Here is a 26,484-nt window from a genome sequence, read left to right as displayed (position 1 = left end):
TCAAATAGGATATTTATGCAACATAATCAATGTAGAAACTTAGGTTGACAAGTTTATTTTTGAACTTGAATCTTGAATCCAATTTAACACACAGCCAGAAGGAATCGTGTAGTGTGGACCAAGTATTTTTGTAGTTTTAATGGAAAATTCATTTTCGTAAAAAAGAAAAAGAAAAAATCAGGTCCTATTAAAAAAAAAAAAAGATCAGATACTAAATCATAAAATTTTAAATAAGTCATTGATCATTGTGAATTTTATTTAAATTTCAGCCTGTCATAATTATGATTTTTATGTCATACCGGTAGTTATGTCAATTTCGACTTTTTGTCATAATTATGATTTACCAAAGCATGCCTTTTTTTTTTTTTTTTGCTTATGTGGTGAAAAAGGGCTTCCATACAAATCCCTGCTTAGAAACAATTTTACCTTGCACTGATGTCACTTCCTGTGTCCTCATTCTGTGCCACTTTAACTATAGGCTTGTTCGACTTGAACCGGCGCTGCACAGACCGATCGGTGAATGATATCAAAGTACCGCGAGAGCGAATAGAAAGTAGACGGCTCCTTATGCTTTTGAATTGCTCTCGCGGTACTTTGATGTCATAAACCGATCGGTCTGTGCAGCGCCGGTTCAAGTCGAACAAGCCTTATATCTTTACTCTGTACCTGAATAGAACAAATGCAGGTTATGAAAGTTGGAGACATCAAAGTAAAACATGCGTGCATTGATAAAATGGACAACAAGACCTTTAAGGTAATATGTGATGTAAGCTTTACTTTCAAATCCTGTTACATTTAGAACTGGCAATTTGAACAAAGAATGCAAAAACCAAGAAAACCGAAATACAAAACAAAATAAAAAGTACAAATGATCTAATTACCAGTTATTGTCACAAACAACCCTGTACAGCCTTAATAATGAAGTAATAAAAAAGCTTTATACAGCACATAACAAGTTTACTGGGTGCCAAAAAAGGAACAAAATGATACTTGAGCCTTATTGAGTTGTAGAGTACAGCAAGAGATAAAGCAAACAGATTGTGCAGAATAACCCGCAAAGCTAAATGCAAAACGAGTTGGTCTTTTTTTTTTTTTGACCAAAAAAAAGAGAAAAAAAAAAGAGCAAGTGCTACAAACTAGAGATCAAGAGCAATTTCATGCATCTTTTGAAGTGCTAAAAAGGTAGTCAGTCTCGTTTGATGCGCAATGACGCTAAAACAAAAAATGCTGCTCCTTGCGATTAGGCAAACAGAACGCCAAATATTAGGTATTTATAAATACTGGAACTGGAACAGAGAGAGATCCCTCTTGCCCACACAACTTAGCATGAAAGAGCAGCAGGCATGTTCTTCTACATGATGATTACATGGTGTTCCAAGGCAGACGGACAAAAGGATGTTGTCCAATGGACATTCCATTTGAATTCATTCTATCAAAATGGGTCCTGAGGATCAGTTTCACTTCATCTCAGGCTCTTGGGCCACTCCTTGCCACCAAGTGGCACTAGAGCATAAAAGATAATGGGTTGAGCAGGAGCTTTATTAACAAGCAAAGAAGCTCCACTTAAAGTACAACATACCACTAGACTGCATGCTGGGCATTTACATAAAGAAAATTAAAAGATATTATGAGAGCAAAAAATACAAGTAGGCCTATAAAGTATGGATACTGTGTGGGGCCACTATACCATATTTTAATGGCTCTATTTCTAGCCTGCATTTCATTTATAAAATGGCCTTAAATATAGATATTTTCACCCAAATCCTCTCAATGGTTAAGTGAGAGGTGAACAAACATAAAACTGGGAGTGAATAATTATCTCTTTGCAGTCCAAGGTTGACCTGCAAAGGTTCCTTTTGGAAGGTCAGCTTTATCCAAAACCTTTTGTCACCTGATACAATTTATATCTAAACAGGCCACTTTTTTTTAATCCATTATCTGCTATCCTTGTATGAATGTAAGTGGGAGACCATTGTACATCTCTGATGGACAACATTGAAATTATTGATCAAGTCATGTTTGCTGGACAAAAACAGGGCCACAGTTTAATCCTAAAGCATCTCTAGTCAAAGAATATTTCAAAATATAGACAAAGTATTTTAGGACCTCAAGCTTGAGCTTTGCACATGTTTTTCATGGCAGGCTAAGTAGAATGGGTTTATATAGACCGATATATTGACCAGGCTAATTAATCAACCAATATTTGGCCATATTGAGCTTATGGGCATCAGCTTATTGGTGTTTGGTTACTAAACCAAACACATGCCAAGTTACTCTTTTAGCACCAATTAAAGTTTCCTGTATTCTAAATTCTTAAAATAGATCTGTCTATTCAGTAACTAAGCAAGTGCTCATCAAAAATCAATCTGTAACTGCAAATGCAACAGTTAATCTATTTAGAACATGAGTTAAACTGTATTTGAACCGAAATTATCTAGGGGATAGATTCGGAGCTCCCCAACATTATGGGCAGTGAATCCTATGAATGTTTTACATTTTAGAGCATTTAATATAATTGCGTTTGGATACTTTGTTTAGAAAAGTGCAATTTTTACAGCACTGTGCAAAACCGCTGTTAAAAATTTAGCCTGGCCCTTTGGTGTCCAGGGGGATTTTGAACTCAGCTGTCCTCATTACACATGCCATACGACCCATCAAAATTGAGCAGTCAACCACTGCTGTTTGGCAAATACCTACAGGTTTAGAATTTGTATTTTCAACCATTGTGGCAAACCAAAAAACAAACAAACAAAAACAATTACTTAAATAGCATTGAGGCTGTCTGAAGAGGCAGAGGAACTAATTGGCATCAAGAACGGTTTCTGTTGGATGTAAGTGCTTTTGTTTAAAACATTTCAAAAGTTTAAGTGCAATTAAAACTCAAAACACGGAGAGGGGAACACAGAATTATGGTACCATGTTTGCCCGCATATGGAAAGCCATGCTTCCACAAATCCTACTCATAATGGCTGCCTCCACATTGCACTTGAGAGCCATTTTCCAATGGGGTTCTCATAATAGCTTGTTAGTACAGGATATATATATATATATATATATTTATATATATATTTGCATTTTACATTTCAAAGGCTCTTTCAAAATAAAAGTAATAATAAAAAATAATAAAACAACTAGAAGAACAAAATTTAAGACACAGAAGGCCACTGAGATACCATTGTTTTTCCATGAACTCACTTACCACCGTCCAGCTACCTCTGTATCACTTTAACATTAACCAACAAAAAGTACATTCATTCAAGTCATTTTGGAACATTTTTTTTTTTTTACACACAAAATTACAAAAAAGCTCCAAAAAGCACCATTGAATCGGCCTTTGTGACAGAATAATCGGTTCTTTCCCAAAAACCTGTCACCTTATACATCTTGTTAATCGTAGGGGTGCGCATTATATACGTTAGCTATGCACAGGGCGCTTGACTGGTCACTTATATCTCATGCCTACTGGATACCGCCAGCCCACCTTGGTCAACTATGGCACAATCTGCAGAGAACAATAGTGGGGTGAGTGATACTGAAGGGCTGCATCATGGGTTGACGACCACTGTGGTAGTGGTAATGATTGCTTTTGCCATTAGCGTGCCCTGAATGGCTTGTATTAAGAAATGCCATCAGCAGTGCCTCCAGGTGTCATAAAGGGCCTGATGCTTGTTGCTGAGGCAAGATTAGCATTTGCCAATGGTCTCACCATTTAGCACAACCAGTCAATGCCAACAGACGTGGGGGATAAGAGAAAAGAAAGACTACAAAACTATGTACAGCTTGATAAATTAACAAGTGCGTGGTCTGAGGCTTCGCTTTGGAAACAAGACTCGAAAGATAGCTATCCGTTTCATTGGTTTTTGTCGTGCCATATACTGTATACCCCAATATATTTCATACTGAGCCCCTAAATGACTTCAAAAAACAATTGCAACACATAGCGAACATGCTGTCGGATTCCTGACAAAATGCACAAAAAAAGCTTAGCGCCTGCAAGCTTATATATTCTTTGTTTCCTTTCGCCCAATAAAACGAATACAAAACTTGTAATAGATAAAGCACTATTATCGGATTCCAGGTCATTCACAATTTGCAGAGGAAAACAACTGTTATAAGACCTCTTAAAAAAGAGCAACGATTGGATTGCGATAGAACAGAAAACGAAATGCCTTGAACGTGAATAGCATTTCCTTTGATAAATGGATGTTTTACTATCATTACTACTTTTCAGGACAGCACTTCAGCCTGCCTGTGGAACAGTTAGTGATGTTGGTGACCGATGATGTGGGGAAACTCAGTGAAGCAGAAGAAGCAGGGACGAGGATGGTCAAATGGTCTTAGCTCTCTCTGTCAGTCCAAGGTATGCCAGGAAGGAGTGTTTAAGTGACGGGGGAGAGGGCGGTGACTGAGGGGATGAGTTGGACCAGAATGCCGAGAAGGGCGGTGAGGAGTTTGAGGGTGAGGGGCTGTGGAATGTGAAGCGCCGGGCCGTAAAGAGCGTGGTGAGGGGGATGAGGTGAGCCAGGTCACAGTTCCTGTACTGTTCCAAGTAGCGAGCCGCCAGTGTGGAGAACGTGCCGTTGGCCGAGAGGTAGCGCGCGGTTGGCGTGCCGTCTTGCTGCTTGCTGGTGATTGACAGGGCGACAGACTGCAAGGCTTGAGAGGCGGACAGGTTCATGAGCGGACTGGTGCTCCCGCTGTCCCCGCTCCCGCTGCTGCTCCCACCTCGCTCCAAAAGGCCCGGACGTGGCGTACCTGGCCGAGCCTCACCTTCCTCGGCGCTCCCCTCCCCGCCTTGGTGCTTTTTAACATGGCGACTGTAGACGAACGGGTGAGTGGTGGTGAACGGGCACTGGGCGCAACCGAAGGTCTGTCTCGGCGCATGCTTGAGCCGCTTGTGGAGGTTGAGATTGTCCTTGCGTTTGCAGCTGTAGCTGCAGCGGTCGCAGTGGAAAGGCCGCTCGCCGGTGTGCACGCGCACATGCTCGATGAGCTTGTTGGCTGTTTTGGAGAGGTAGCCGCACTGCTCGCACTTGTAGTGGTTGCCCAGGCGGTGAGCACGTGTGTGCCTTTCCAGCTCTGCCTGATTGGCCCACACGGCTTGGCAGATGCGGCAGCGATACTCCATCTTGTAGTGCGTCTTCAGGTGGCCCTCCATGGCGGCTGGCCTGTTAGTGGAGTAGATGCAGAGAGGGCACCTGGTCAAAGAGACAGGAGGAGCAGGGTGTAGGACACAGAGGTGGGAGACATTTAATAATGCACCTCCCGAATGAGAAAACACACTCTGTTCTCTTAAATGAAATGAAGAACACACAGAATGGACAAAGGGAAGGGATGAAGGAGGCATTTAGTGTGTCTTACCCTCTGTCGTGTATACAAGCTACAGTCTGTGTGTACACTGCTACGTGTTAGAGGGTGTGTGTGTGTGTGTGTGTGCGTATGGCAGTGTGGTTGCGGACAGGTTGGAACGGGAATCAGATGAAGGTAAATGAATAAATGAGTGGCACTTACATTTAAATAGCACCTTTCATCTGCTCAGGGCCCCAAAGCGCTTCACAAACCCTGCAGAACAGAATGACCTCAGAAAGCACACTGTGAAGGGCGCCTCTCTACCTCAACACTGAACTAGAGCGCTGTGAAACTCTCTAGCCCTGACTAAAAAAGCAGCTGGGCAGCCAGAATACAGCAAAACTCCCATCAGCTGACAGTGAGCAAAATTTATTTGATCACTACTGGGATTTGTGCTCTTATGTTTTGAATCTCTATTGTGCAATGACTCTGGAGTTTGTCTATACACCAAAAATTAGTTTATAATTTGTGAAAATTTAGTTGAATCAAGAGCAGCTGCGTAGTGCATTATTTTGAGGGATAGTAAAAGTTAACAAATTAATAACAAACAGATTATACGGGCAGCAAAGACGAACAGTAAAGATACAGTAAAACAATGAGGAAGCATATTTTCACAGAGTAAACAGACACTGCACCCAGACCTGTTTTCCAGTTTTCCAAATATCTAAACATACTTAAACCAAAATATATATTTTTTATTTTAAGCATAAATGTAACAATTTTATGTAAACGTGTATGCATCTAACAAAGGAATTGGCAGTAGGGTAACCGTAATATAAGATATTCTCCATTAACTTAACTCGTAACTCACAAAAATGTATCTTCTTTAAAGGAATTAGATTTCTTTTTTATAAATTGGAAAACAAAACAAAAATACTTAAATGTGTGCCAGAAGAAAGTATGACATCATACAATGACATCATTACCCACTGGTACACCTCAATTACAGACCAACATCTGGCTCAAAACGTTGAATTTTACCCAGAAAAGGGGTGTTGGTTAAAAGAAACTGTTTGTGACAAAAAGCTATTTTATCTGAAAAACGTCATCTTGAGGACTGTCTCAAAAAAATCTTGAATATCATAGCTCTATAATCTTACAGCATGTCTCATTTGGTATATTTTATTCTTTCCCAAGCAATTTTTGGAGAAACATTTGAGACAAGGTTGATACTTCAACAAACCACAACTTAGAATTTGCCTGCGTTTTGAAAAAGCAACCTCTGAGGAATAACATATTCCTATGGGGTGCATTTATTGCTGCTTTTCTTGGATTTTATATAGGATTATGTAAATAGTATAGAATTAGCAGAGAATCCCCAGAGACTACATGTCTAAGATAAGGACACTTAAGTACAGGTATTTATATACAAAAATATACAGTCCAGTTCCAAACTATGACACCTTGTATGGAATATTCATAAGCAGACATTAATCCAGCCAACTGGAACCCTGCTGTGGGAGAAAGATCCCGTGAAAAAAAACATGCAGTGATTTGTAAGCAGTCAGCTGCTATACATATAATATAACATTAATGTCGACCACACACACACACACACACACACACACACTTAAACTCCAGAGTCATTGAACCATTACAGATTCAAAATGTAATTGTTTAAGATACTGACCAAGAAACACTTTTTGGGGAAATGGAGAACATTTTTTTGCTCAAATACTGGAAATACAAAATATTAAATGGAGGATTAATTTAATTGTTTTTCCAGCCTCTTACAGGAGAGCTATCAAATAAAAAGAGAATAATAAACCACAGATTACATGCTGAGGCCCTTTCAAATAACTTCCCCATTTGATACATTTTTAAATAAAAGTCAGAATATAGAAGGCCTGCCTTTGTTCATTGTCATTATTATCTTAAAATCTCAATATTTAAAGGCGTACCATCTTTTCAAACTTTTAAAGGCACATTTGGAATAGAAAATGCTCAAATAACACTTCTTATCATGCGTTTTATCATAAATGCCAAATAAGGCCGCTAGTAAAACACTGTCTGTCCCTCCATGTTAGAGAAGTTTTGCTACTGTTTTAGGTTTATTTTCCTCCTTTACCTGTGGCTTGTAATGGCTAAGCGCTCTAATGAGTGATAACTACAATCTAAAAAATGTGTCTAGCATGGGAAAGCATAGCCATAAATGACAAGATGAGGCAATGAAATCTGAAATACATGACCTTAAGACATGAATTATGTATGTCAAACAACTAGACAAGTACAACAGAAAATATCAAAGACTGGACTTTGTGTTTGTTCAATTTCATAAAACAGAAAAACCCCAAACAAAACAAGATATCAACTTGGGGGTCAGTTCGTCTTGTAAGTGTTTGGAAATAGGGTGTCTATTTGCCTTCAGATGAGTATTCATTGTGTTTAAATGTGTTGTTGTAACTGTGGTGGCGGTTATGACAGGCTGAGAAAGAACAGTGTGAACTGTAGCCTAATGGTCTTGGCAGTGGAGCTGCTCAACAGATGGACTAGTGCTGACTGGCTTGTTGTGATTTCTTCTGATATATTTTCACATGCGGGACCAGACCTTTTGCAGTAATGTCTACCACAGGCTTTCCAAAGGAAGGGGCTCGTTCATGAAAGTGCCTGTGATTTGTGTGCTTACCTATGTAGAATTAGCATCCCTGACTGTCAATAACACTTGCAAAGTGGAATTACAAATGATACATATGGGGAGCCCTACTTCCCAAACATTGATTAATAAGGGGAAAAATAACAGGCTTTTATTATTCCTCTTGTAAATTAAAGTGTAATTCAAAAACATTTAAGGTTTTACACACCATGTTGTTCCAAACCCATGTTTTTGATTCCCTTAAATAGAACACGAAAGATACATTTTCGGTAACACTTTCATTTGGAGTCCAATTCTCACTATGAACTAGTTGCTTATTAGCATGCATATTACTAGGATATTGGCTGTTTATTAGTACTTCTAAAGCACATATTAATGCCTTATTCTGCATGACTATATTCTACATCCCTTTATCTTACCCAATTCCTAAACTTAACAACTACCTTACTAACTATTAATAATGAGTTTATTAAGGCAAAACTCATAGTTAATAATTTGTTTATAGTGAACATTGGACCCTAAACTAAAGTGTGACCACATTTTCTTCTCTTTGCAACTACAATGAATAGGCCTGGAACTTTCACGCTTCAAAAAGGATACAAAAGAACCATAAAAGTGGTCCATATGACTAATGTGCTACATTCTTCTATAGTCTTCTAAAGGTAAGTGATGAACAGACAAATTTGTTATTCATGAAAAATCTTTTCCTTCAATAGGCTGTTAACTTGAGAACTGCTACAACCAGATCATTGAGTCAGTGAGCTGAAACTGAACTGGATCAGTCAAAGGGCCGTGACACACCAAGTCGGCTGTCGGCCAACGTCAGGCCATTTGCGGTGTGTTCCATTCGGTGAGAGCTGATTGGCTATTCAGTTTAGCAAATAATTTAGTGCACGAGAATAAAACGAAAGTGATACAAGTGAGCAAAGAAGTCAAGATGGCACAGACAGAAGGCTGTTCTAATTTTACATCATCATACATGAGCATTCCAATATGTGAATATTTTCATTACAACATGAGCCACCTGGAATGAAGAAAGTGATCAGCATGATTGATATTCACAATTGATATTTCAATTGATATTTCCTCTCCGCTAGCTTTTGACGCAGACTTGGTGTGTCACGGCTTAAAAATTTGAATAAATATTACTGTTTTTTTTTTTTTTTTTGATGGACCGATTCATTCACTAGATAAGACCTAGAACTCTCGAACTGGGATTTAGACCACTATTTCTCTCATGAACTCTCGTAATTGAAAGGCTAGGGCATGTATCAAGATCTTCAGTGAATAACCACTGAAATTTTGGTCTGTTCCTTAAAAAAGATAACATATGGCTATAAAAGACTTGGAGAGTGTATGGACAACTTATGATACTTTCATGCTGTTTTAGCATTCTTTTTGAAACCTGAAAGCTCCAGTACCAATTAATTGCAACTGAATGGAAAAGAGCAAATTGGACTTTCTGCGAAATTTCTGATTTTGCGTTCCATGAAAGAAAATCATACAAGTTTGGAACAGCATGAATTAATGGGAGAACTGTTCCTTTAAAAAAAGTATTAGCAGTAATACTGAGTGAGGTTGTAAGTAGTACATTGAAATCTCTGACTAATTAGCATTGTGTACTAATATATGTTTTAGGCACATTCAGGAACTCTGTCTAGAACACGCTTCTACTGTACATGGCTCCACGTAGAGGTTACCCTGAAGCACTGCTCGATGAACTTTGCTCATATCTGGTACAAACTCTGTTGTGAATCCAGCCTGATCCTCGACCAGTGCTCCTGGATAGACTCTGTTTTAAACTGGGCTGTGTCTTGCCAGAGGGGGTAGGAGCTGAGGTAGGGTGGGAGCGGGGTTTTGTGAGGTTGTGGGGAGGGACGTGCTGTACTTGCTTTCCTTACTTGAGCCCTCCAGCGGGGACGGTGTGGCACTTCTTGTGCTCCAGGAGCTGCTCGGGGGTCTTCATGAACTTGTGGCAGACGTCGCACTCAAACATACGCGTGATCAGGTGGATCTGTAGGTGCCGCTCGTACATGGGCCGAGTTTTACACACAAAGTTGCAGAAAACACATTCAAAGCCTGTGGGATAACAGCAAGGAAGAGAGAGAAAAAAGGCATGCCATTATCATCTCTATACATCATCTTATATTGTGTCAGCATTAGACATTTAATCTATTTTATAGCTCAATGATTCTCTCAAAGGAATAGTTCACCCAAAAATTTAAATTCTGTCATCAATTACTCACCTTCAAGTTGTTTTAAACCGGTATAAATTACTTTCTTCTATTGGACACAAAAGAGGTATTTTGAAGAATATGGGTAATCAAACAGTTGATGAGCCCCATTGACTTCCATACCAGGAAAAAAATACTATGGAAGTCAATCGGGCCCATCAACTGTTTGGTTACTGACATTCTTAAAAATATCTTCTTTTGTGTTCAAAAGAAGAAAGAAATTTATACAGGATTGGAACAACATGAGGGTGAGTAAATGATGACAGAATTTTCATTTTTGGGTGAACTATCCCTTTAAGGCAGGGGTTTTCAACAGTCATAGACCCAGGGACCTCCCAACTCAGAGACTGCCAGTAATATTTTCTTATTAACACTTTATAATAACTTTCATTAACATCCTTAACTTCAATTATAAAAATTGCATAATGCTTATCAGAATGTTAAAAATAATTAATGTTTAAAAAAAATCTATATTTTCTATATCTACACTACCATTCAAAAGTTCGGGGTCAAACAACTTTTTAAAAATGTTTTTGAAAGAAGTCTCTCTAATGCTCACCAAGGCTGAATTTATTTAATCAAAAGTACAGTGTGGCGAGCAGGACGAATCATGACGGTGGCGTGATTACTGATGAGCGACACCTGCACAACGCACCGGTCTCATATCACTCACGGAGGAGCGGAAGCATAAAAGGAGGAGCGACGACAGTGAAGAGTGAGAGAGGAACAGGCCTGGACTTTTTTTTTGTATTATTTTTTTTTGAATGTTCGCTGGTTCCCGCCTCCTTCTTCCCATAACAACGAACTTCATTACATACAGTAAAACAAGTAATACTGTAAAATATTATAACAATTTAAAATAACTGTCTATTTTAATATATTTTAAAATGTATTTTATTCCTGTGATGCAAACTGAATTTTCAGCATCATTACTCCAGTCTTCAGTCACATGATCCTTCAGAAATCATTCTAATATGCCGATTTGGTGCTTAAGACACACTTCTTATTGTTATCAGTGTTGAAAACAGTTGTGCTTGAAAAACATTTTTTCAAGATTCTTTGATGAATAGAAAGTTCAAAAGAACAGCATTTATTTGTAACAGTAATGCTTTATTGAAACATTTGATCAATTTATTGTCCTTACTGAAAAAAAGAAAAGAAAACATACTGACCCCAAACTTTTAAACAATATACTGTGAAAAATTGAGCAATCAGCTGGTCAGGTGATCTCAACATGACCTGCTCCATGTAAATTAAACATCTTTTATAAGGCTATTGATACGACTAGAGTGTACAACATTTTTCAGAAGAGCAATTTATTTTTTATACCTAACATGCCTGAGATCATCTTTAATTAGTTCTGGAATTAAATTAATTTGTGCAACTGATAAAAGTCTCACCTTTCTCTGCTTTTTCATCTGTTCCAGGGCCTGAGCTTGATTGGCTGCCCACAGAAGAAGGTGGAGCCAAAAGGCTTTTTAGTTCTTCGTTACCTTGGGCAACATCTCCACCTTCAGAGCTATTGAGGGAGTCGCTGAGGGCTGAGAGAGAGGAGGAAGTGCTCTTGGTCTCACTGAGTGGGCTTCTGGAATTGAGACCTGTGTGGGATGAAAAAAAAAAAAAAGAAGAAGATATTGAGGGTCACTTCCTGAATACAAGACAAACTTGTATTTGAATGACATGATGGTATCAAAGACTCGGCTTAGCTTAAGCCATCAGAGAATTAGGCGGGAACATCTTTTAACGCTCAAGGTTTGATAATGAATTCTGTAATGAGTAAAGCAAAGGGGGAGAAAAATCCCGCAATTGATTGAGATCCATCCAGTGAGCTGGGCTGGAATATGTATGCCTAGAGCAGTGCGGTATTAAGCCTTAAAAGTCAGGGGAGGTGGGCTCTCTTCCCTAAGAGGCACTCTTGTGGGTTTAGCCTGACTTCTGTATCCAAGCAGCCAGAACACTCAAGCCTGCGCTCTTATTGATCTACGCTGTGCCTGAGAGCAGCAGGGGAGGGGGGCTGCCTAGGTCAGGGCCGCCGCAGCTAAGATGGCGGGAGCATCTCAGGCCATGGCTCTCCCCTAGGGCTCTCAGAGCTCACGAAATGGCCGATACCAGCTCGTACACGCGCTTCGCTCACATGTTAAGACTTCCGTTCCTTTGAAAGAACACATAATGAATACAGAGTAGGTGGTCATGTTTAATCTTTTGTCAGCTGCAATGACATCTTTGAATACAGATGCGCTGTGTGACTCGTATGCGTTATGAAGAGCAGGACTTCATCTCCGTGAGTGAACTCTATGGCCTCTATAAGGCTACTGTAAGCGGCAAACATGGCTTGAAATACCACAATGAATTAGAGTATGGGTTTAGCTGAACACCTGCTGTAAAAAGAGAAGCATGTGGATGTGCCAGGCGGGCACCTCAGTGACAGTCGCAACTCTCTGTCACCTTCCTCAGCAGGAGACAAAGAAGTGCAGGCTGGTAGGCGCTGACCTGAGGTCAGCCAATCTGCAGCAAGAGGTGTCTCTGGCAGGGTGCTAAATCACAATTGACAAACCAACTTGTTCTTTTGCTGTCACTCTCAGAGCTCACTGTCTTTACGAAAGTGGACTCGAGCTCTGTGGCGTGAGGGTGAGTGTGGGAGACGTGGTGGAGTTGGGCTACTTGGATGGTTAGTTGTGAGAGACTAGGGCTATCGATTTTTCAGCCTCCAGCCTCTGTGAGGCCTGGAGTCTAATAACACCCACTCAAATGCGAACCCTCAGTCAGTTCCATGAACGACTAAAAACTAAATCCACGGAGAAACCTGATGATTGAGGTGTTTGTCTGTAATAACCCTTGTGAGTTTCTGTGTCAACAACGTCCACCCAGTGATCACTAGCACCACCAAATGGAACTGAAAAAATAACCATGGTTTTCAAACAGGTTTTCCAGACACTCCATCCACTTCGTAACCTGTTCATTGTTCAGTCAAACTGGATTTCCTGCCGCAACCCAACATCTTGCAAGCTGACAAACAGATTTTGAGGTTATGCTAAAAGTCCATAATCTTGTAAAAGAGCAAATGTAAATACTAAAATGTCCCATGATATGAAATGCTCCTGACACATAGGCCTAAAGACTACACATACAATTATTGCAAATGCAAATGCAAAAAAAAAAAAAGTGCAACATTAATCTAGTCGTGCGACAAATCTAGTATCTTTGGTGAAAATGTCTGTGGTTTCCTCAAATAACATCTAGCAAAGTGGCAATAGCTGATTACATCTTTACAGTGCAAGCTAATGTTTTCTGTATGCAACGAATGAGTCAGTCACAAAGGACCTGTTTACACTTGGTATTAAGATGCATTTTGGTTAATCTGATCACAAGTAGATGAGGAAGACACATCCCCGTTTACACCTCTCTTTTGTCCACTTTCGACCACTTTTGTCGTGATTTCTTCGAGGGGAGGGTCTATGGATGGGTAAATGTATGGGCTTTTTCAGATCTTTCGATCTAATGGACGAAATAAGCTGGCACAATTTACATATAATGTGAAAGGAGATGGCAGAAAAAAATACGGAGAGCAGCAGCTTTCATTTCTGCTCTGACAGCTGCAAGACCACGACAAACACTGTGTGTGCATGTAAGAAATCAGGAATGGTGAGAGAACATTGTGCTTGGTACGTTTTTCATCTTCAAACCAAACTTAGGTCATCTTCAGCCAGCAAAGTTTAAATCTCGTCTGGCTAGTGTGCTTCCTATAATGTTTACGCATTAGGTCAGTAGGTGAAGAGTAGCAACACATTCGACATCATGCGTTTACACTACGAAAGCAATCCAATCGAACGCGCTTTCGACTACCTCTGGAAGGGGTCGAAAGTATACAAGCTTAAAACATTTTAGACCCCGTTTACATCTGTATTTAGCGCCGTCCACTTTTTATTGGATTGGCGAAAATGCTTCTTAATACCAGGTGTAAACAGGGCCAAAGGTTCATAAAACAGTCTGAAACTTGCTTGTGACTTAAAGTTCCCCTGTAGTTAATTTTATCCCTTAAATCTTTGATCACCAAAATGAAAAATCCTGTGAAAAAATCTTAAAATAGCTTGAATGTAACTCTATACCCTTGCTTCATTTAGTATACACGGATCCATAAATATGCAAATTAGTCCCGTCTCCACTCATGACATCATACACCCGCTATATTGCTAAATGTACACGATTTTTCCTATAAACAGAAAAATATACCAGGATAACCTGGCATCTCTCAAGACTCCCCTGCTAGTTCGCTGTTAATGATATGCTAATGCCCGCCGGCAGCCTGGCACGTTGACGTGATTGGTTATAAGATTGTTTGTGACGTCAGAAACCCCAGCGATTTCAAACTGCGTTTTTGAGACTGTCTTTGGTTCACTGCAGTTTTAAGGAGAAAATACTCAGCAATGGTGTTGACTGATGACTTTGCACATGGTTTGTCTTAAAGCATATTAAAAACACCACATAGACATATAAACAACATTAAATACTTTATTTTCACCACAGGGGGTCTTTAACAGTTTGAAACAGACTTACTCAGTCAGTGAATTCTTCAAAACCATTTTACAAGCTGTGAATCAGTTCACAACTGATTCCTTTATAATGTCAATGCCACAAGTCATTTTTCGGTTATGTCCGATTCAAATTGTGTAATTTGTCAAAAAATAAATACATTTGGCTCCAAAATATTTAATTTTAGGAGCCCATGACTCTCGTCATTTTTTCGTCTGAAGTCCTATACTCAGACCTACCTAGTTACAAAGTCAGCAGAATAATTTTCAGTTTCAAAAGAAAAATGCAAATATTATGATGTACTAGTGCCAAGGTTTACCAAATGTTTAAAACAAGATCAGAGAGTATGTTGGACACCCCGCAGAAAATAACGGGCTGGTTTATCCTGGTTAGATGCTGGTCTAGCTGGAGAACCAGCATTGTCAAGATGTTCACTAGCAAAACTGGTTAACCAGCATGGTCTTACTGGAAAAGATGGTTGAGCAAGATAGTCATGCTAGATGAGCTAGTTGAGAAGCCAGGTGTACACACCAGCATCCAAAACACAAGATTTCTAAAGGTAATCTCTACAATGTAAGAATAGCGCGATCTTACCTGCGTGCCCTGCACTGATGTGAGCTTTCATCTCGGCCTCGTCCACACCCACATACTCACAGGTGCTACAGCAGAGAGAGAACATCCACTGCTCTTTGTCCACATGAAGAGACATATGACTAACAAACTGAGCGTTAAACTCTGTTTGGAAGCCGCAGACGTGGCAGCTGTAGTAGTAGGGGCAGTTTTTGAGCTCTGGGCCATCGTTGGTCACAGCGGTAACAATCTGCTCAGCATCTGTGTTCACCAGTTTGACTGAGTGGATGGTGAGGTGCTGGTTGAGGTTGGCTCTGCACTTAGCTGCGTATGGACACAAATGACACTTATACTTCCTCTCTTCTGAAAACAAAAGACAAACAGAAGAGCTCTTATAAAGCAAACAAACAGATAGATTGATAGATTGTATTTATGATGTTGATAGATGATGTTTATAAGGTGTCCCTACTCTAAGATCAGAAGATCTCCACTCTTGAGGTTCACCATCCCTACAGGACTTTATATTTATTTATTTGTTTTGTAGTCCAGACTGATATGTATTTGGATGGACCTTGATCAGACTGCTCATTGATGCTCCTCAGGGACCTGCGGGATGTGATTGTTTAAGGATCAGGCGAGGCTGGTCATGGTTGTGTTGTGCTCCAGGGGAGCTTAGAGCTCAGGGAGACTTCCTTATAGCATAGTAATTACTTGGGTACTTTTCCCACCAGGACTAATCAGTAGCCTAATCTCTTTAAAGGAAGGGTAATCTAGTCCAGTGAACCTTATTTACTTACGGCATTACTTGTCCTAATGACAACATACACTGTTGTTGGACACGTATGTGAAATGTGAAAATATAACATTCAACAAAGCTTGATTTTCAGCAACTCAAGCTAAATGTTGTTGTAAACCAGCAGATGCCCTTAATCTGGTAAACTCGTAAAGGCTGTTAGCCAAGTAAGTTGTAGTTGTGATTACAAACGTATGTATAAATGGAGTACTACAATGGTCACTTGCTCACAGTGCAAGTCCTGCTGAAAACACCAGCTCATACCAGCATAGATGGTGGACCAGAAAAATGTAGCTGGTACAGTTGGTTAATCGGCTTAACTGATTGAACGTTGGTCGAACGTTGTTTGTGAGCATGAATTCTCACCTGTGTGTAAGGAGAGATGCCTGGAGAGAGTCTGTTGGCGACCAAACACTTTGCCACATACAGGGCAGGGAAAGAGCTGTTCATTGAGTCTCCATTGGGTGAGTCCATTTCCTGGCTCACTACCCACCTTGTCTGGATCTGCATAAAAAACAAACGAACAAAAAAAAACAGATAAAATCCAACATTTAGTTCTGGTTCTGAAATCTAGTCCAACAGCACTGGGATGTTTCACTGTATTGCTCTGCTTGTCTGCACTCCCTGTGTTCCAGTTTAGACTATTGCTCTGGTGATACTTTTTAAGCGATTTATTTGGTCTCATTCCAGTTTGAAATCTTACAATGTTGTAGATAAAATTGCTCGAGACATTGTAGCAGTGATTGCTCTAGACATCCTTGAGATCACAATACACATGCTATACAAGGACACTTACTTCCTTTTGAATTTGTCTGAAATTCTTGAAATATCCTACTCTTGTGAGAAATGGGGACTAGTAATTGCAGATACAACCGAAAAACCAAGAGACAACGAGGTTGGCAAGAGGTCAGTGTGTGTTCTGCCACTGTGTTGGATAATATGTTGATGAGTCTATACATCCAGATCAGGAAGCCAACAAGGTGTTTTTTTTATCTTGACATTGGACTGTGTGCTCCTTTTTCACCTTTCATTAGAAGAGCGCGAGAGGGGGAGAAAGAGAGAGAGAGAGAGAGAGAGAGAGAGAGAGAGAGAGAGAGAGAGAGAGAGAGAGAGAGAGAGAGAGCATGCCACACAAGTGGAGGAGACCAGCTGTATTAACCTTCTGATGAAGGTGGTTGGCTCGGCGTCAAATTAAAATGCAGCGCCACACCTTTTCTCTCCCTGGAAGGAGGGAGAGAGAGATAAATAAATGAATAGATAAATAAATATATAAACCGAAGAGAAATTCCGTCATCATGCAACACAGCCCCTTCAAATAATGTCTGGTGCAATATGAACGCCTGCCTGGCCATTATTCTGTATGGAATGAGAGGCAGAGAGGATGCCAAATGTTAAGCAATGTTTCTTTACAGTCAAAACAAAACAGAAATATGTATACTTATTTAAAAAAAAGTCTACAACAAAAAGGGTCTTGAATCATGTCAAGGTATTCAGAGATGCATGTTTTGTGTTTGTAGGTCATATCAATGACTCAAGGGTTTTTAAGTTCTGCATGTACCGCAGCATTCTGATCTCTTCAATAAACATGCAAGGGGCTTTTGGATATGCAGCGGGTGTGTGCCCCGTCCCTTTGGACTTGTGGTTTGCTCATAAATAGGCACATTTTTTACAAATGCTGTCATAAGCAATGCAGCCTCAGGATTGATGGGGGCACGACGAGGAAAAGGGGGGCAAGTGGTTGGGGAGAAACGGCATTTTTTTGGCATATCAGAGAGGATTTAATGGTGGCAATTAAAGAGCAGATGCACTGGCCTTGGACGCAAGACCTGAAGGACATTTTCATGGGGCTGCTCGTATATGCCAGAAACCAAACCAAAAGTCCTGACGGGAATAGCGTCTCAAAGTGGCCCAATGGGAGGGGTTGTCTGACTTGCTGGCACGTTTCCTCAAGAAGTCACAGGGAACGATGCTAAAAGTGCCCCTTTACTCCTCACACCGATCTTGGTTGAAAGGCACGTCTCAGATAAATACGTCTACAGGGCAATCTTATGTCAGGGTGTCAATTTCATTGTTATCATGCACAGAGATGCCAAGGTTTTTATTGGTCCTAGAGAACCTGTTAAAACTAATGTAAGCCATCTATCCTATGTTAAGTTCTGAATCCATCATTATTTTAAAAGACATAAGGATAAGTGATGTCTTGCTTGCCTGCTCGATTTTACTGCTGATGTATTAATTACCTCTGAAAAAGGAGGCACTTTACTTCAGTTTTAAGCCAACAGAGGAAAAGTAGGAAAATTATGTCACAGAATAAACCTTTATTGCTCAGACGCTACTCTTTCATAGATCAATGGAGTTCTCAGTTATGTTTCAAATAAGTAACAATTTCTAAAATTCCTTAGGTGAAATAAAAAGACACAAATGAGACAATTGCTGACATGCAGTAAAAGTATAGCACTTGTATAGCAATGTGAATAGTATAGCTCAGATCATTTTGGCCTTGAAAGAATCTGATGAGAAAAAAAACGACACCATTGCAGTGTGTAGCTACTGCTGCCACAAAGGTGAAAGCGAGACTACCTACATTAGAAAAATTCTGCAGTTAAAAAAATATTCCAGATTGGTTATAAGCTCTATCTATGCCTCCCTATACTCGTGTTTTCAGTGTGATTAATAGGCTTTATGACGAACATCACATGAACAAACAGCAAAGCAGGTCTCATTACATATCTATATCTATGGACATGTAAGGTAATCAGCTTAACTAGCTAGTTCTTTTTATTGTTGGCCTTTTATTCAATTCAAATATGTAAATGTTATCGAAAAGAAGAAAAATAAATCAATCTGCATATGCGATGGACATCTTTGCTCGCTCCTTTGAAGGCATCTTGAGTAAAAGTACACATACAAAAGACCTGAACCAAAAGCAATGCGACATGTTTTACAGAAAACAGAAGTTAGTTGAGAATAGTTCAACTAGTCAACATAGTTAGATTGCTTTATTTAATTAATTTCTATAAATATACGGATAATTGTGTTATTGTAAATTCTTTTGACCACAATAATCACGTAGTGAAAATCTGATATCCTGATAGCCAAACTCTATAGTGAGAATACATAATCCAGGTATATTTTTATATCAGAAGATAAATCAGAGAAATAGACTTTACATTCACCATTTGCTCTCCATTTAATTTCACTGCTGACTAGAAGAAAACAGATATTTAAGAGATTTTTTTTTCTAGGTGTGCTGAGCATTAAACCATCTTTTCCTCATTTGACTTAAAGGGATAGTTCACCCAAAAATTGGAAAAATTCTGTCATCATTTACTCACTCTCTTGTCATTCCAAACCTGTATGACTTTCTTTTTCTGTGTGACACAAAAGAAGGTACTTCCAATCAACAGTGGTCACAGATATTTCTCAACATATCTTCTTTTGTGTTCCAAGAAAGGAAGAAAGCCATACAGGTTTGGAACAAAATGAGGGTCCCCCTCGCTGACCTGCACTGCATAAGAGATAAAATAGAATATTTTATCACAATATTACTTTTTTATTGTCTTTTTTATCAAATAAATGTAGCGTTGCTGAGCATAAGACATTTTCAAACACATTAAAAAAATCTTAACAGATCCCAAACTGGTATAGGGTATATTTTGAAAAACATCAGGGTCCAATTAACGGTGGTCCCAGATATTTTTCACTATATCTTCTTTCATGTTCCACAAATGGAAGGAATTTTGAATCAAAATGAGGATGAGTAAGTTACAAAAGGATTTAAATTTTTGCTTTCATCTCCTTACACCTCTGACACCTTTGAGCACTTGTTGATATCAAACTTAATATTACCGGATAATGTTTTTACCATATTTCAATCTTAAAGATTCAACTTGATTAGTATTGCCACATTACCAGCATGAATTAGCATCACTAAACTGCATAATTAAATAACGATGCCATGTGTGTGCCGTCTCCCAGCCGTCCCCCGCGCTGACCTGCACTGCATAAGAGCTTTAATTAAAACTACAGTGGGTGTTTTGCCCTCTGCTTCAATCTATGAGCGAGTTTAGAAAAGGCAACACACAATCAGACACAGGGCACTGAATCAGCATCATCACCCCGGGGCCCACGGTTCCACTGAGTCACACCGCTCATATGAACCTGTGCGTCTGACTCAAGTTCCACCAAGCGGCAGTGCGGCGTGATGTGATGCTGACAGCTCTGGTGTGACACAGAGCCTGGGGGCTGCCAGGGAAAAGATGGCACCTTCCCACAATGCCTCAGTGGGGGGACATGAGCGAACGGATGCCTGTGCAATGCTCTTGACTCTCACCTAATACCTTCATTTTCTTGTTGTTGATTCATTTCTCCCTACTTCCCTGTTGAAAATACCAGCATTGCTGGGAGCCAATATATGTGTTTTTGGAACGTAGGTGACAACCAGGCTTCTTAACAAGCTTAAACCATCAGTTCCCCCAAAAATTAAAAGCGTCATTTATTCACCCTCATGTCTTTACAAACCTGAATGACTTTCTGCAGAAAACAAAGATATCTTTCCGTTTAAAAGTTTGGGTTCAGTAAGACTAGGTACTGAGTAATATTAATTAACTACATGTACTTACTATAGAGTTACAGTTTGGGTTAGGGTTTGGATTAGGGTTAGTTACTTGTAATTATGCATAATGTAGTACATGTAGTAACGTTTAACTACGTCACCTTAAAATAAAGTGTTACCCTTTTCTTTAAATAAATGAATATTCTTATTTTGCAAGGATGCATAAAATTGACCAAAAGTTTTTTTTTTTAAACGTTACAAAGGTTTCTATTTAAAAGAAATGCTGTTCTTTCTGTTTATCAGTAAATCCTGAAAAAAATATGTTACTGTTTTTACTGCAGCCTTAGTGAACATAATAGACAAATTTCAAAAACATTTTAAAAATCATACAGATACAAAACTTTCAAACAGTAGTGTATTTTGAAACAAGATACTTTAAAGAATGTTTCAAAGGTTTTTCTCCATATAATGAAATTCAATGGGGTCCAAATTGTTGTTTTGGATCCCACTGACTTTCATAGTATTGACAAAAACCTTGGAGACATTCTTTAAAATATCTGTTCTGGGTGAGTAAATGATAATATAATCAACTATTCAGCTAGCTCCTCGTTCAGCCAGCTGGATGCAGGTTAGCAAAATGTTTGGGGTCAAATGTACAGAACTCACGATCCTGCAACAAAAAAATTAAGGCATTGACGCTTAATTGAGACACTACAGCATCTACATCAATGCCTTGAAGTGGTTAATGATTTAATTAATGTTATTGGAGAGAGATGAGACAGCCTCCGCAGTGATGCTGAAGATGACTTGGGGCAAGAGGCAAGGATAGAAGAGCATTGTTACGCACAAACACACACACACACAATGACACAGACCCACTGAACTTAAGTATACCCATGCAATTAAGTGAAAAATATAAAATTAAGATATAAAAGCAGACAATGATTTTCATCTGATGCATATAAGTGCAACATAAAGGCCATTTTTATACAAAAATGATTATATTGACCATACAGACACACACAAACAAACACTGATTAAGTTATCTTTGGCATAAATACAAAACTATTTTAGAGCAATTCATTATTTTTCGACCACGGATTGTGCTGTTAAAAATAAAAAATTGGAGCTTTGTCTTAACTAAGGAGTGGGAGCTACTACCCACACTGGGTCATAAGGTGTTAAGACTCTTAGCAATGAAAACGCCAAAGAAAGATGGAGTAACAGAAAGAATTATAAACAAAAAAGAGAGATGAAAAAAGATGGGCATGGGTCAGAGCCGCTCTTATGTGATTTGTGTACGTCTGCTTTGTGTCTGCGCGCAAGAATGAACGCATGTCTGAGTGTGTAGTGAATTAACTTTCACGCACCCTGGACACGAAAAACCCAATCATTTTTTCATTAACTGGTGTAGGGAATCGGGCCAGGCGAGCGCAAACTAATTACCCTTTGCCAGAGGGGCCAGTAGAGGGAGGCAGGGAGTGCCAGCTGCCCAGTGCAGCGGTCTCAAAGCTGGGTGGGAGCACGAGGGGCCTCTGTAGCCTCGCATTTGATGAGAGGGGCGGCTTGTGTGCATAGATCTATGTACATGTGAGCAGGGTCCAAAATGAGCACCAAATCCACATAAAAATGACTTGTTAATGGACAGTAGCTTTAAAAATTATATAGGGCCTATAGTACATCAAACTGTACAAATCGGTGAAGCCAGACACATACAAATTTTACTAAAAACATGTTGCGATATTGATGTTTTGTTTATTTTGCTTTTACCTGAGTGGAATTATTGAATCAGAATTATTGTCTGGAGTTTTTTTCTCCAGAAGTTGTTGAATATTCTTCACACTAAGGCTCCAAAACATATTAGGAATATATATCATATGTTATGCAATGTTTGTTATTGTGGCAAGCAGTGAAAGGCCGAGAGCCGCGGCAATGGAGTGAGGCCGGTGGTGCGAGTGCCAATGGTAGTCACCTAAGCGGCACACCGGTCTCGAGTCCCACGGAGGAGCTCCGGAAGGATTGATGACAGTGGAAGACCAGGCCTGGACTTTATGTCGTTGTTTTGTTTTAGTTTATGCGGAGGTCGTTCGTGAGGGGCTGGCGCTCTACTTTCGTTTTGTTGTTACGTTTATTTTGTGATTCAAGATTTACGTTGAACGTTTACTGGTTCCCGCCTTCCCTGAACTTGAACATTTTTACAGTCATAAATATGCATAGGAAACACTGAAATAATCCCAACAAACCCTAACAATCCTAACAAAAATAAAAACATGATTCAAAATAATAAAATATACAGTGTCACGAGGGGCTTTCGCACCGGAGGAACCTTTTCATAGTTCCTAGAACTATTTGCAGAAGTACCCGGATTTTGCCGTGTTCGCACCGCAGGAACTAGGAACGATTTTAGTTCTAGGAACTCCTTTTGGAGGAACAAAATTAGTTCCTAGCTTCCTACTTCAGAGTAGGGTCTAAACCAGCACTATAGTAACTACCAGTGAAGTTTTGTACGCTGATTGGCCGAAGGCATGCGAAACACCAGCACCGTCATTAAAAAAAAAAGCTGTGTACACCCACAGATTATAGCCTATTTATTTACTCCAGAAACTAACTCTACGAACATGGAAAACAGTGACAGATGGGCCTCTTAACCTTTACGCTACGGAGAAAATCCAACGCAACTTTGAGGGGACCAAGCCAAACATGATTATGTATTTCTGCTCAGCTAGCGACATTGGACATCAGCCACACGGCAAATGCTAATACTTTTTCATATTCTGTCTACTTTCTTTGTGTAACAGATCTATCTAATAACGGATTAAACAGATCATAAACTAATGGAGAATCAGAGCGCTGTGTGCTCAGGCATAGGCGTTCTCAGCGCCGTCAAAATAAAGGTCCGCCACGCCGTCAAAATAAAAATCACAACAACAAGCGCGGCTTACGTCACTTCACAGTTCCTACTGGTGGTGCGAATGCCATAGATATCCATATAAGGCTAGATGTCTTACGGCGGAGTCTCGAACGGCATCACCGGCGGCCATCTTGTCACAGGCAGGCTTTCTGGCGGGCTCTGTGGTACCTGATGTAAGGTGAGTGATCAGCACGAACAAATCCTGTTATCTCGCTGAAATCTCGACGGATTTACTAACGGTTTGGTTTCTTACAAACGTTATTAACGTGGCTATAATTCCGAATGCTTGAACATGTATGTTATAATTATTCATATGTATGCAGTGTCATAACTACTTCTCTGACGTTTATAACAAACCAAACCGTTTGAAAATCGGTAGAAAATTTAGCAAGTTATGGTTATTTAAAAAGTACATGCAGCATTAAAACACAATGTTACGAGTGAGCGAGCTGCCTGTGGCAAGATGGCCGCCACGTGTGGACGTCGACCTCCATTGGCCAGCAGCGCGCACGAGACATCTAGCCTTTATTATATGATATCAATGGCGAATGCAACCAGGAAAATGTTCCTATGGGAACCACCCTGGTGGTTAGTTCCTAGAACTAAGTTCTTATAACTGCTCAGTGCGAAAGCCCTTATGGGCAGTAAGAAATATTTATGATCAGTTACTAGGTGTCAATTATGTATGCTGAATGTGAGTGAGGTAAGGTTCTTGGCTGGTTCGGAGCAGAGGTTCTTACCTTGCTGGGCAACCCTGCTTGAAGATCCGGCTTCAGCTGGGGAAGAGCTCTTGGAGCGCGCGCTGAAAGGTGATTGTCTAAAGCGGTCGTCTAGGAAAGGGCTGTAAAATCACAAGCTACCATTAGATTCACTAAATGTGCTAAGCTAAATTCCGGAAGCATAACACGCGCTCAACAGTAAACCTACCTGTGTATGCCGAATGATGCATTGTCTTTGTTTTCGTTTGCTTTACTTACTTTTTCTGAAAAAGAAAAACACAATGGAATTAAACTCAGAACCGGTTTTGTAATGTTGTACTTAAAAAAAGATTTACCACTAATAGGTGTAAATATGGTAATTTTCTTTAATAAATGTTTTTTTTTTTTTTTTTAGTAGAACTATTCATTAATAAAGCTGACCAATTATCTATCCCTGATGAAAAAAAACAAAAAAAAACAATCATTGTTTTTGCTGGTAGACCAACATCCAGTTTCCAATATTGCTATAAAATAGTTTTTTTTTTTCCTATACAATTTATTTGTTAATTTTTAATTTGATAAAAGTCAAAAGCTGCTAATAAATTCAATGATTTCAATAATTTTATAATAAAACAAATTTTAACAAAAATCTAGCAAAGCTTAGTGGGGTGTAATTATTTTTATTTTTTTTTGGAACTCAATACATTTAAGATTATCTGAAAAGAAGTCTTAGTATATCACACAATTTTACTCATTTTTTTGTTTTGTTTTTTTGTTTTAAGGATGTTTAGATATTTTTTTTTTTTGAATATGCATACTGATTTTTTGACAGTCTTTTCAGCAGGGATTGCAGTGGTTAGGTTTTAAAAAGACAGACTGCATTTAAAATATCAAAAGACAGAGGGCAAAAGAGAACAGTATCTCATGTCTGTCTGTCTATCTGCCTGTCTTTCTCTCTTCTGGTGGTCTGGTAATGACCTTGCTCCCTGGGTGGCACTTCCTAAGCCCCCTCTCCCTGACACCCTCTCGGTCACACGGCTCACAGAGGATGGAAGGGCTCTCTGCGTTGCCATGACGATGCTGCACAGGAGCAAGAGGGAGAGAGAGAGAGAGAGAGAGAAAGAGAGAGACAAGGGAAGTGTGTGCAACCGAGTGTGCTTGAGCCAGAATGTTTGAGAACAATCTGAGTGAGTCGAGGGTTGAGGGGTTATACATACACACTGTGCAGCTACACACCACTCCCATGGGGTGGGGGGGAGGTGGTAGGGTGCGAATGCCGTGCGTGTGAGGTTTGTGCATGTAAATATATATAGTTTTTTGTGATCGGCTTCCGAGGTGCTAGATGGCATTTAAAGAGAGCCGTAGCTGGCAGCGAGGAGCGCTGGGGGCAGGTTTGTCTCTGCTAATCCTCAGAACGCTCTTCGAAGAAAAGCTCAATCCTGCCATCATTTAACACCACAAATATCCCTCTACTCTCTAGTGTGTCAGTGCAGCAATCAGAGAAGACGATGAAGAAGAAAACATGAAGACTGTTGCTGCAGAGAGCTCTTTTTAAAACGTACAGTCCACCCTGTTTCTTCTTTCATAGAGACTTACCAGACAATTTGAAAAGCAGCTCAGAGGCCATTTTGACTGATATGTCTTGGGAGAAGAGGTCATTTTGGGGGCGGGGCAAGGGATCTGGGAGGTTGACCATTGGTTCCTTCTTTTCACATGCCCCTGAAGTGCCAAAGCCCAGCAGATGAGAGGAGGGTGGGGCCAATTCTAGGGGCGGGTCCACTTCCATAGGCTCCGCCTTCACTATGACGTTCTGGATGCAAGCGTCTTTGTTATTCTCTGAAAACGCAAATTAAAAAGAATGTTATTCCATTTGCAAATGACCATCATAACACTGACCTAATTAGCATTGCATGCTAAGAGATTTCAACAAACAAAATTGTTAAACTTCAGCTTCAGAAAAAGATTTCAAGTAATAAAAGCTTTTTGCAGAAGTGGCAGAACAATGAGTAGCCTATATTTGGCAACTGCATCACTGGTGCAGAGTGGTGTCATTTGCGCATGTGATAGTCAGTGGCAGTCCTGAGGCGAGATCGGACATAAGGTGCTTGGATGCCTCTGGATGCTCCTTGGAAAAAGTTACCACTGAGGTCTCAAGTCATTTTGAATGAGACTGAGAAAAACAAAGAGCAACACAATCCCATGAAATTGCAGCCGATCCACCACAAGTGATAATATTTATTTATTTTAGTTT

The 26,484-nt window shown here is 39.8% G+C and overlaps 1 protein-coding gene across 5 annotated transcripts in view; it reads right to left on the bottom strand.

Moving 5' to 3' along the window:
* Positions 1–748: 748 nt before the first annotated feature.
* The window catches only part of znf827 (zinc finger protein 827), a 77,585-nt gene continuing 51,849 nt past the window's right edge, over positions 749–26,484 (bottom strand). For 2 of the 5 annotated variants that reach the window (XM_084099858.1, XM_084099859.1), the window contains exons 6-13: positions 25,830–26,069; positions 24,463–24,517; positions 24,276–24,376; positions 16,436–16,573; positions 15,301–15,639; positions 11,577–11,774; positions 9,844–10,021; positions 749–5,198 (exon numbers count right to left, since the gene is read on the bottom strand). In XM_084099858.1, the coding sequence (XP_083955984.1) occupies positions 4,328–5,198; positions 9,844–10,021; positions 11,577–11,774; positions 15,301–15,639; positions 16,436–16,573; positions 24,276–24,376; positions 24,463–24,517; positions 25,830–26,069 (2,120 nt within the window). In that variant the 3' untranslated portion in view covers positions 749–4,327. Of the gene's footprint in view, positions 5,199–5,511; positions 5,563–9,843; positions 10,022–11,576; positions 11,775–15,300; positions 15,640–16,435; positions 16,574–24,275; positions 24,377–24,462; positions 24,518–25,829; positions 26,070–26,484 lie in introns of all 5 variants that reach the window. The other 3 variants (XM_084099862.1, XM_084099861.1, XM_084099860.1) reach the window with 3 other exon arrangements.

The sequence above is a fragment of the Abramis brama genome, assembly GCF_963993115.1.
Source record: "Abramis brama genome assembly, chromosome: 2".
Classification (NCBI taxonomy): Eukaryota; Metazoa; Chordata; class Actinopteri; order Cypriniformes; family Leuciscidae; genus Abramis; species Abramis brama.
The sequence above is the reverse complement of the archived record's forward strand: the minus strand, read 5'-3'. Positions and strand labels throughout refer to the sequence as shown.